General features: G+C 35.0%; 3 protein-coding genes and 1 non-coding gene across 6 annotated transcripts; all 4 read left to right on the forward strand.

The window, feature by feature from the left end:
• The first annotated feature begins 1565 nt into the window (after positions 1-1565).
• TRNAD-GUC (transfer RNA aspartic acid (anticodon GUC)) lies at positions 1566-1637 on the forward strand. The gene has a single exon. It is a non-coding gene; the product is annotated as a tRNA-Asp (tRNA).
• A 124-nt stretch (positions 1638-1761) lies between these two features.
• LOC102586482 (mitotic-spindle organizing protein 1B-like) lies at positions 1762-3701 on the forward strand. 3 transcript variants are annotated; one of them, XM_015308790.1, is made up of 3 exons: positions 1765-1856; positions 2844-2887; positions 3025-3701. In XM_015308790.1, exon 3 carries the CDS (start codon positions 3033-3035, stop codon positions 3252-3254), a length of 222 nt encoding a protein of 73 aa, XP_015164276.1. In that variant the 5' UTR covers positions 1765-1856; positions 2844-2887; positions 3025-3032; the 3' UTR covers positions 3255-3701. The 3 variants fall into 3 exon arrangements, with proteins under 3 accessions (XP_006347344.1, XP_015164276.1, XP_006347345.1); XM_006347283.2 differs by having other exon boundaries at positions 2853-2887; XM_006347282.2 differs by lacking the exon at positions 2844-2887 and having other exon boundaries at positions 1762-1856.
• Positions 3702-4328: 627 nt separating this feature from the next.
• Positions 4329-6842, forward strand: LOC102602263 (HVA22-like protein e). The gene is made up of 5 exons (XM_006347417.2): positions 4329-5055; positions 5131-5157; positions 5402-5524; positions 6178-6334; positions 6630-6842. The coding sequence occupies exons 1-5, from the start codon at positions 5009-5011 to the stop codon at positions 6663-6665; spliced, it is 390 nt and encodes a 129-aa protein (XP_006347479.1). The 5' UTR covers positions 4329-5008; the 3' UTR covers positions 6666-6842.
• A 1449-nt stretch (positions 6843-8291) lies between these two features.
• On the forward strand, positions 8292-10922 carry LOC102602596 (11-beta-hydroxysteroid dehydrogenase 1B-like). Its single transcript, XM_006347418.2, has 6 exons — positions 8292-8500; positions 8779-8971; positions 9077-9162; positions 9615-9746; positions 9843-10007; positions 10532-10922. Exons 1-6 carry the CDS (start codon positions 8312-8314, stop codon positions 10814-10816), a joined length of 1050 nt encoding a protein of 349 aa, XP_006347480.1. The 5' UTR covers positions 8292-8311; the 3' UTR covers positions 10817-10922.
• Positions 10923-11374: the final 452 nt, after the last annotated feature.

The following is an 11374-nucleotide window of genomic DNA, read 5'->3' on the forward strand; positions in this document are numbered from 1 at the left end:
TTAAATTAAATTAAAAAAATTGTTAATTCGGGATGGAAGTAGTATACTTATCAATAATGTTTTAGATGTTATATTACTTAGAAAATAATTACAAATATTAGAGACATAATTAATAATCTTATATAATATAAATAATATTAAAATAACTTTAAATTACATATTTAAAGTGACCATTTCTTTTAAAAAATAAAATAGAAAAATTATTAATTTGGGCGGAAGTAGTAACTTGTTGATAATATATTTTTTAAATGTTATGTTACATTAGAAAATAATTACAAATGATAGTAATATAATAGAAATAATATTATAATAATCAAAAAGTAAAATAGAGAGGTGAATAGTAGTTCTCCAAATTTGTAGAACTACTATTCACCTCTCTATAATTGAAGAATAGAGAGTGAAATAGAGAGTGGGTGGAGAACCCATTCTCTATTTTACTCTCCAAATATAGAGAATGGAGAGTAAAATAGAGATGGGTTGGAGATGGTCTTAGTAATACATATATATATATAGATAGATGGTTCACGAGGTCTATCTTTGTAATTATGCAAAGCTTAACTGTCATTCTCCCATTACTCAAGTCATCCAAATTTAGTACTACTTGTAGACATTCAAATTTTGTGAGACTCTACAAGACGTGTTTAATTTGAGTTGGGACTCTACAAGGTGTGTTTAATTTCAATTAGAATTCTTGGACGCTACTTAACCCTAAACCCTAATTCACGTATATATAAAGGGTACGAAATTCCCTTAAACGGCATCTCAAATATCCCATAAACCCTTGAATATTTTTAAAGATCAAGATCTCGAATATTTCGCAAATTGATGGAATATTCATATAGTGGTTAAATCTAAATCATCCTAATTCGAGAAATACGCCATTAATGGCCCTCGAATTATGGATAAATCTTATGGAAGGAGAATCAAGAGAGGAACAGAATTGTACCCGCAATCTTAATAAATAAAATATTATGTTTCTTCATAAATATTTTTGTGATTATAATTTATTTTCTGTCACTTTAAAATTTATTGCAAACAGTACTATTCAATAAAAAATTACAGAAACAAATTAGTATTATTTTAAGAGATGGATGCTATGCTTTGAGAGGAGTGTTTCAGCTAGGGCGGTTTCTTGTTAATCTAGTCTAGCTAACATTAACACTGTGAACTGTGGCTGACAATTTGTTACCAATCTCGATGTCTCCGCTTTGTCCTTGGCCTCTCTTCACTTATATTGGCATCCAATGTAATTTGATTTCTAAGTAATAAATAATTGTTGTTTGGACTCTTTAAAAATAATGTCGCATCCGTATTAGATTTTTAAAAAATATACTAATTTTAAAAAAATCAAATATGCACCCGTCGATATTTTTGAAAGTCCAAGCAATGATCTTGAACTATATATTCATTTATGAGTATTTAATTTTTAAATAAGTAGTGCATTGTTTGATGTTCATAATAAACTTTACATAACTACTACTAATATGTTTGATTTTCCCATAACTGATGAGAAAATAATAAAATTAATTTATATTTTACCTTTTTAGCAATTGCATATCATCAAAGTCGTTGTAGTATAGTGGTAAGTATTCCCGCCTGTCACGCGGGTGACCCGGGTTCGATCCCCGGCAGCGGCGAAATTTTTTGTGGGCTTTTCTTTGGTAACGAAAAAACTCATATTGGGCTTCTTCCATTATGGGCTATTAGGAGATCAACCCGAATCCAATTGATTTTGGCCCTAATTTCAAATTTCGCACAAGTTACTATTTTTTTTTCTTCAGCCAAGTTCTGACCATTCTTCCCGTTCACTCTCCCTCCGGCGAATTTTCACTCTCTTTGTTCTTTGCGATCAAGTTGTAAGCTTTCTATCTCTCTTTCTTTTCTATTTTTGGATTGTTGAAATTAGATTTTTGAGTATTACAAGGTGGAGAATCGAACCTTACATATGTGAAAATTCAAATAGTCAACATCCCGCTCTCTCTATCTCTTTATTCCAATGATTATAATGATAAAAGTATGAATTAGGGATATTGTTTTCTTTCTTATCCATTTTATTTGCTTCTCGTGTAACTAATTGTTCCATAGTTGTGATAGTGTACTAATTCTCACATTTTGGGAAGATGTAAAGGAAACGAAAGGATGGTATAGTGCATTCCGTTTCAACTAATAAAAATGATCAAGTATGTGCCCTGGACTAATCTATACAATAAGGTTAGGATAGATGGAATCACCTAGTGTTTTTCTCTACGTTGGGATTTGAAATTGAGATTCATTGTTCTGAACCCACTTCATTGACCACTAGGCCACACCCTTAGATGCGCATTTTTGATCTTTTTCAAACACAATTCACGTCTTGACCGGCTCAAATCTTATAGTAATTGAATTGCTTGGAAAACTTTATCATTGATCTCTTTATTATTATTATTATTATTATATATAATATGCAATAATTTGTATTGGTCTTTGTGTTTCTTACAAGTTAATATACGTTTTGGTGATCTCAAGAGTATGGTTGAATGGTTGAGGAATAGGAGTAGTAAGTAGTGGTAACCTGGAGATCTTAGGTTCAAATCAAAGCTACACTACTTAGGGTGATCCCATTTTCCCTAACCTTGGTGAATAGATTTTGCCTGCATTGTGCTTGTGGACTATTACAGACACACAAGTTGGTTGAAGCATTACTGTCATTTTTTTTTGAAAAAAAAAATCAATATGCATTCCATTTGCTTCTGTGCCTTTTTTATTTTAAAAGAGAAGTATAGGAATGAAGGTGAAACAGTAATATAGTGTATGGAGTGTTTTGTGCCTATTTTTCAAATCTTCAGTAAGCGAATGGTTTAAAGTTGATGTAGGAAAGGAAAAAAAGCTGATCCAGTTCATTATATTGGTAAATATTTCCATTTCAGAAAATTAGTATTCATTTCTTATTCTGTTCACTTTAATGAGTTCTGCTGTACAAGGCATGGATTGAATCATAAATTATGTACCTATCACCTTTTCCTATTCATGATTGTGGATTTACAGTTTCTCAAATGGATCCAGAAGCTGCACGGAACGCACGGGATTCACTCGATCTGGTATTTCATATGTCAAACATTCTTGACACTGGGCTTGATCGTCACAGTTTATCCGTTCTGATTGCACTCTCTGAACTGGGTTTCAATCCTGAGGCCTTGGCTGCTGTAGTTAAGGAGTTTCGTAGAGAAACACCGGCTTCTTCTTCTGTCCAATCATCCGCTCCATCAGCACCTTAGGCCGATTAATTTTGAATCCCGTTGATTGCTGAAATTTGATGGAACAATCTCAGAAGGAGCTCTTTCTTAACCCTTTTATTCTTCCCTGTCGATTGATATGTTAGTGGTTTGTTCTCTTATCCAACTTTAGCTATCATCTTCTACTTTGTTGGGTGTTCTAGTATTGCCTCCATACGTTATAAGCAAGTACTTATCGAGGAATAGTTTTAATGGAGCTCAAAAGGATGCTTTTACTAGCTGCTGATTGATTATTTCCTGAGGTGCATTCATTCCAATGCAACCCTGAATGACCAACTAAATCATTAGTCACACAACCATTGAGCAATTGTAACCAATTTCGCTGCTTGCATTCCATAGTGCTTTTATCCTATCAGAGTGGCTTCCCTTTTTTGTTGAAGAACTATTGAGTTGTTGAATAAACTTGGTCAGCAAATGATTTTTCTGTTAGTGCATCCTATGTCAATTTTATTGTCTTACATACAGAAAAGGTAAGATTTTCTGTGGAAAACAGTTCCATTTATTTGAAATGTCTTTGCCTACAGCCTACATTAATGTATCAAGATACTAGAATTTTCTGTATGACATGATATCTAGTATCTGATCTAACAATGGGGATGCACTCCAAAGAATGTTGGCTTTTCATCCCATCTTTTGTGTGGTTATATCTGCTTTTCATTTGTGGAATCATTACATTTCTTCTCTCAAAATACTGATTTGTTTCTGTAACTGATGTCACTCAAGAGTCAAGACAGAAACAAGTCCTCCAAGTTAGTTGAGTCCTAGCAAGTATGATCTTTTCTTCAAATGGAGAATTCTTGAGGCACAACTCACAAGGTGAAGGGGAGCATTAGCACCTAAGTGTGGCCTAGTAGTCAATGTAGTGGGTTAAGAATCATGAGGTTTCAAGTTTAAATTTAGCAGAAACAAAAAGCACTAGACAGAGTCAAAATTGTTGTACAGTACCATGTATTTTTTTGTTTTTTTTCTCTCCCTATTCTATTGACTATCTTTATTTTACAGTTGTGTTACCCAACGAATCGGGATGGAATCGATGCTACTTACTACTAAATACTTAATAAATAAATTATTCTGGTCACTCTGCTTACTCCAACCTCTCGTAAATTAATTATACCTAAACGAATCATGAATGGAATAACGTACGATATACGTGGTCTTCAGATTGGATCAAGAACAATATCAGAAAGAAAGAGGAAACTAAGACTATCAAACTAGTCTAAAAAATTGTTAATTCAACCAGGTCTAGCAAACTAAAGCTAACCATCCACCAGAGTTGTATCAAGATTTATCGTATGTTTCATTTTATATGGTAAATACTGTTTTCTCCTGGTCACAAATCTCACAAGTTATAAGGATACTTTTGGTACAAACTTTCTCCACGTAATTAACTTGCAGGTAAAATGGAAGGAGTATATATTTAACTCATTTTTAATTAGTGAAGTGATGAGTCGAATTATTTTATCAGTTCATTTCGACCCGACCCGAAAAAATATGGAGCACTAATGCATTACTATTTGTGGTAGCGCTTACGCAGGCTGGAGAGAATGAGATGCCTAGTAGGCAGTAGCTAACTTTAGCAGCCTCCACGTGTGTTGGTGTTATGAATATGTTGTCACTATCTATCTCTGTTTGAAACAATTCTAATAAAACTGCAATTGACAGAAGAAGGATCGGTATTGTTCTTTAGTTGCAAGCACAAACCTTTTGTTTTTTCAGCAGCAGAAGAATATATAATCATGGGTAAATTTTTGACTGTCATGACTCACCTTCATACTCTTGCCGGGTAAATATTTTACTACTTTTTATTTGCATTTCCTCTTTCTCCTTAAACTTCCTTCTGATTTAATATCATATGCAGGCCATCCGTGATGTTGCTCTATCCTCTGTAAGTATACTTAATTTGTTTCGTTTCATTGTTTGAATTTCGAGAGAAAAATCTTTTACCTTCAAAAACCAAACCCTATAAGATTGTATGTTCAAATTTATGGACAAAATTTCTTAGTTTGACTCTCGGAATCTGAACTGTGCCATAGAAATTGGGATGGGTAGAGGGAGTAATGCATTTAAACCACCTTAATTATTTCAGTTTTCCGTGAAATGTTTGATATTTTGTTTTGTGATGATGAAAGATATGCATCAGTAGTGGCTATAGAGAGCACATCTAAGTTGGATGATGAGCAATGGCTTGCTTACTGGATTCTCTATTCTTTTCTCACTCTTATGGAGATGCTCCTTCAACCCATGCTTCAATGGTAAGTAACATCCCTTTCTTAGTTCCCCTGCCTTTTTTTCTTAAGATAGCTAAGAAAACGAAGTAGTATTACTAGGACTCTATCAAAACTAGTTGACAGCCACCTTGTAATTAAATTTGAGTTAGTTACATAGTTAAAAAAAAAGTGTGTTTGTATAGCCAATTGCCTAGGAAGTAGTTGATCAGCATGAATTAAAGTTAATTGATACCACTTGTTACTCTGTAATTGTTTGCCCATGTACGTTACATTGCGACTTTACACAGCTAAATAATTACACAGAAATGAAAAAAAGAAGTTGCACAGGAAATGATTGTACCATAACTATTAATGCGTTCACATATAATGGGTAGCAGTTACTGAATAATTTCCAAACATACCCTAATAGAGAGACGAACAACCACAATAACTGATATGTTGTTCCCCATAGAACCAGAGACGAACCCAGGATTTGAGGACTTCGGGTGCACCAATATTACTTTAGTCCTCAAATATGAGGACTTCGGGTGCTCCAAAGTTAATGCGTGCACGTAGAAGGGTGGGTCCGCCTCTGCATAGAACCAAGGAGACCCGGGGTGGATAGAGAATATGATCTTCAATTAGTTTTCGAAAAGTATATATAATCTTAATTCAATTTTTATGTACTTGGTTTGTAGGATACCTATTTGGTATGATTTGAAGCTAGCACTGGTAGCATGGCTGGTTCTTCCCCAGTTCAGGGGAGCTGCTTTTATCTATGAAAAGTTTGTTAGGGAAAAACTCATCACCAAATATGGAGCTCGATATTTCAGAGACAAATCTTCTCCTCCCAAGGTGATTTAATCATCTCTTTTGTTAATTGAACCGATCATGGCCAGTTATTGGTCTATTAGTTATTGATTTATATATCATGCCCACCTATATATGTTGATTTGTTTATAGTTAATGTAGGTCACAAACTTGAAATGAATAGATTTTATCTGATGCTAACACACAATGGAGATTCTTAAAAATATTGCAACTCTCAAATGCCAAAGAATACATTGTATCGCGATTTCATGTGCCATTTTTTGAGAGAATATATCCCAGGAAGAGTGTAGTAATTTATTTGAATGTTTTTTTGGGACAGGTGAGCGTGAAACCCAGTGAAGATTGGACTGATTGAGGAGGCGGATTTATGTGAAAGCGTTGCATTCTAATCAGCGAAAGAACACTATATCTGTAATAATACTAACAGAATATGAATTGGTGAAGATCTTAATGTGAATGTTATATCGCCACTTCAAACAATATGTAATACTAATAATCGTTTGCTTATCGATGAGAGTTGTTAATTATTTTAGTTTGATGCATGTATGGAATTAGTGCTTGACGTCTGTTAATTGTAGTGTTCTCAAAGTAAGTAGAGTTTTTGTAATCCTCCGTCCTACCATTCTAACACGCTAGATCATGTAGATCAACGATTTGAAATCATCCATCGCTTTAATGTCCTACAAGTGATGGATAATTGTTAAATTAGGTCTTAGGCCTAACTCACACCCCAAAAGCTAGCTCAAAGGGAGGAGTATTGCCCAAGCCTTATAAGGAGTTCACCCATCTCATTAACCACCGATGTGAGACTTTTGTCATACTAACACCCCACCTCACGCCCAGTGCTTAGCATCTAGTGCGTGGGCAATTTTGATTTTGGGGGCCCCAACATCGGGTGAGACGGGCCCTGCTCTGATACCATGTTAAATTAGGTCTTAGGCCTAACTCACACCCCAAAAGCTAGCTCAAAGGAAGGAGGATTGCCCAAGCCTTATAAGGAGTCCACCCATCTCATTAACCACCGATGTGGGACTTTTGTCATTCTTTAACACCCCACCTCACGCCCAGTGCTTAGCATCTAGTGCGTGGGCAATTTTGATTTTGGGGGCCCCAACATCGGGTGAGACGGGCCCTGCTCTGATACCATGAAGGTAAAACGAAAGAGCTCAATCAGAGCAACAATGAGAGCTCCATGAGCATCTCAGATATTTTGTATTAAGAAGAAGAAGATTACATTGAGTGAGTCACAGTATTTATAACTCTCTTACTGTGACTTGTAACTGATCTTACTAACTAACTCTATGCTAGGTAGTTACAACTAATTATTTTAGGTCTAAGGCCTAACTCACATCCCAAAAGCTAGCTCAAAGGGAGAAGGATTGCCCAAGCCTTATAAAGAGTCCACCCATCTCATTAACCACTAATGTGAGACTTGTCATTCTAACAATAACCTATTATATCTCTGTAATTTCATCAACAACTCCCTTGTACGATATTAAACAAGACAGTTTTAGTATGGACTCAGCAGTGTCAAATATTTTACCCTTTTTATCCATTGATGGGAAAAATGAGAGACAAATCTAAACCATGGACCATTTTTTTCTTCATCTATAAAATTCACTATTCAATTGATCGTATACGTAATAGATTTTAGTTGTAGCTATCAAGTGAAAAATGTAAAAAATAATAAAATTGTGTGTAAGCACAACAATAAAAATATATACCTGGCAAATGAGATAAATAGGAATCGATGATGCCTATATCGATCTGATCTGTCTTCCATACAAAAAGACACATGACGACCGCTTTGACTGAGAAAACGTGTCATGTTGCCTCCATGCAGTGGTGCCAACAGTTGTAGTAAATACAACACCGCTTCCCCTCTTCATCTCTATCTTTCTGTTTTGCTTTTATTTTATCAAGGATATAAGTGGATAACAATAACTCTTCTTTTGTTTTCTCATACCATTATTATTAAAAGAGTCCAAATCATCAGAGACAATGTTGGTTGAACTAATTCACAAATTTCTCAACTTAGTCGCTCCTCCGGTTTCCTTCTTCAGCTTGCTTCTTTTCTTACCACCTTTTCAATTTTTCAAGTGCGTTCTCTCAATTTTGGGCACACTTTTTAGTGAAGATGTTGCTGGAAAGGTCGTCATCATCACTGGGGCTTCATCTGGCATTGGCGAGGTTCGTTATTTTCAACCATTTTACTCGTTTTAATGTATGTGATATAGTTTGATTTCAAAAAAAATACATGGAAATGGAAATGTGAGTAATAAATAATACATGGATTTTTATGTTAGGATCACCTAACTTTTCTCGGGCATGGGGGATTAGTACTTATATATTATAACTTGTTGATTAATCTTCTTTTTTACATAAACGAAAAAACTCTAGTGAAGTGGAAAAGGGGCTAAAAATTGAAACCCCTTCTATAGATTTATAATTCCGGCGACAATTTGCAGTATCTGGCATATGAGTACGCCAAAAGAGGAGCATGTTTAACCCTTGCAGCCAGAAGAGAAAGGAGTTTGAATGAAGTGGCCGAAGGGGCACGTGAACTAGGCTCACCAGATGTTATAACAATTCAAGCTGATGTTTCGAAAGCCGAAGACTGTAGAAGGATTGTTGATCAAACCATGAGTCACTTTGGCCGATGTCAGTTTTAATTCGTTTGAATATTCTCGTGTTTATAAGTTTTTTTAATAGAATGATTAATCATGTTTTATGTAACTCTTTTTGTTGCATGTGTTATTAATGCAGTGGACCATCTGGTTAATAATGCTGGAGTGCACGCGATTGCTCTATTCGAAGATACAGAAGATGTCACTGATTTTAAATCTGTCATGGTAAAGTGGAAATTGATTTTGATTGTTACGTATAAGCGGGCAGTTTGAAGTTTTATCACAATAAAAACTTACCTTTGGCAAATGTTAATGATACCGGTGACAAATAAGTTTACTAGTTCTATGTACTTTCATTGTGTTGAGCTAGAACAGAAGCTTTAATTTGGGTCTGGACTACCCGTGGAATACCGAATTTAAACCTGGATGAATGCTAACAAGAGATTGAGTTGGCCATCTGATAGAGTTTGTCGTTCTTAGTCAATTTCATAGTTGATGACTCGATGTATATTAATCGGTTGTATTAGGTTATATGTTGAGTTTTTAGGTTACTAAATCAGGATTGACTCGCATTTACCTAGTGTTATATGTGATTTTAACTTGATGCAGAAAATTTGTGCACTACTCGTGGACTAAAGTTATAGTAATTGTTATTTACATGTTTCTGTATTTCGCAGGACATCAACTTCTGGGGTTCTGTTTACATGACCCGCTTTGCGATTCCATATCTTAGGTATAGTGGGGGAAGGATCATTGTGCTTTCTTCATCTGCTTCTTGGCTGCCTGTTCCAAGATCAAGCTTTTACAATGTAAGTAGCTAATTATAAACTTAACTGCTTTTATTTTTCCAGTGGAAACGGTAACATTTTTTCTTGATGACCCTATTGAAAATTTTGTCATGGCAGGCAAGCAAAGCAGCAGTATCTCAATTCTTCGAGACGTTAAGAATTGAGTTGGGGCAGGACATCAAGATAACTCTGGTGACGCCTGGCTTTGTTGAATCTGAACTGACGCAAGGCAAATACATCGGTAAGGGTGGCGATGTAGAGGTTGATCAAGGAATGAGGGATGTAAGTTTTCCTCTTTGCTACTAGTTTCTGCATTTAATCTTCATCTGGCTATAGATGGCAACTAGCTTGATATTGACAAGTTACTCAAAATTATACCCTTTCCACGAACAATGCTTTAAGAATATGGTCGTTAAGAATATACTTATGGAAACCAAGCTTAAATACACAGAAAATTGGAATTGGAGTTAACTTATGTCTGAAAAATGACACTGTATAGCTAGTGGCTTGTTGCATCATGCTAAGGTGACTTAAAATAACAGGTACATTGTGTAGCAAATGTAATTAGGTAACATATGAATTTGTAGATAGCCACTATAACAAGTAAAAAGTTGTTGATTGAGTAAACAGTTTTTACACATCGTCTTTGTAAAGAATGTTTACTCGATTTTAGCACCGAGGGACTATGTTTCTTCTCTATTGGTTTGATAACTTGATCGGTTCAGGCTAATGTTTCATCATTTGCTTGATCTACAAAGAAAAGAATTACGTTTGAGCAAGAAAGTGGACATTTTTGTGTGAACTAGGTATTCATAGGCGCGACTCCAGTGGCTAAAGTTGAATCATGTGCCAAGACAATCGTCAATAGTGCTTGCCGAGGCGAAAGATATGTTACAATACCAGCTTGGTTTCGGGTTAGCTACTTGTGGAAGGTGTTTGCCCCCGAGGTGTTAGAATGGATGTATAGGCTGATGCATCTCACCGGAACTTCACCAGAGGATGCACTTAGCAAGAAAGTAGTGGATTATACTGGCGCGCAAAACGTGTTATATCCAGAGACTATCAGGACTGGAGAAACAAAAACTGATTAATGTTCTGATGTAAAAGAGGTTGTAGTTTCATGAGTTGTGTTGTCTCCTGTTTCCTACAAACATGACTTTTTCAATTAGAAAGACCTTTGTATTGTGACTATGAATAAAATTGAGGATGTTTCATTAAATCATACAGTGTGTTTGTTCTCTGAAAATCAACTGGAAGGACACGATGTTATCAAGGTCCCAACAATTGAAGAGTACTGGCCTTTGCAATTACTCTTTATAAGGACAATGCAACTAATTGTGGTCTTATTAATAATATACATCAATTTATAAAGTTAGATTAACATGACATGAATATTTTGGATATATTACTTCTTATTTAGAAATGAGACTTGTAAGGACTAACACTGCATTATTACTCTTGTACAACATGCATACAATTTTGTACATTAACTTTTGACTGCATTAAATTAGTTGTACAACGTGCAAAAAGAATTGTACATTAACTTTTATAAATGACAAATGAGACTTGTAAGGACTAGCACTGCATTATTACTCTTGTACAACATGCATACAATTTTGTACATTAACTTTTGACTGCATTAAATTAGT

This window comes from Solanum tuberosum, unplaced genomic scaffold (assembly GCF_000226075.1).
Source record: "Solanum tuberosum cultivar DM 1-3 516 R44 unplaced genomic scaffold, SolTub_3.0 scf00087, whole genome shotgun sequence".
Taxonomy (NCBI): domain Eukaryota; kingdom Viridiplantae; phylum Streptophyta; class Magnoliopsida; order Solanales; family Solanaceae; genus Solanum; species Solanum tuberosum.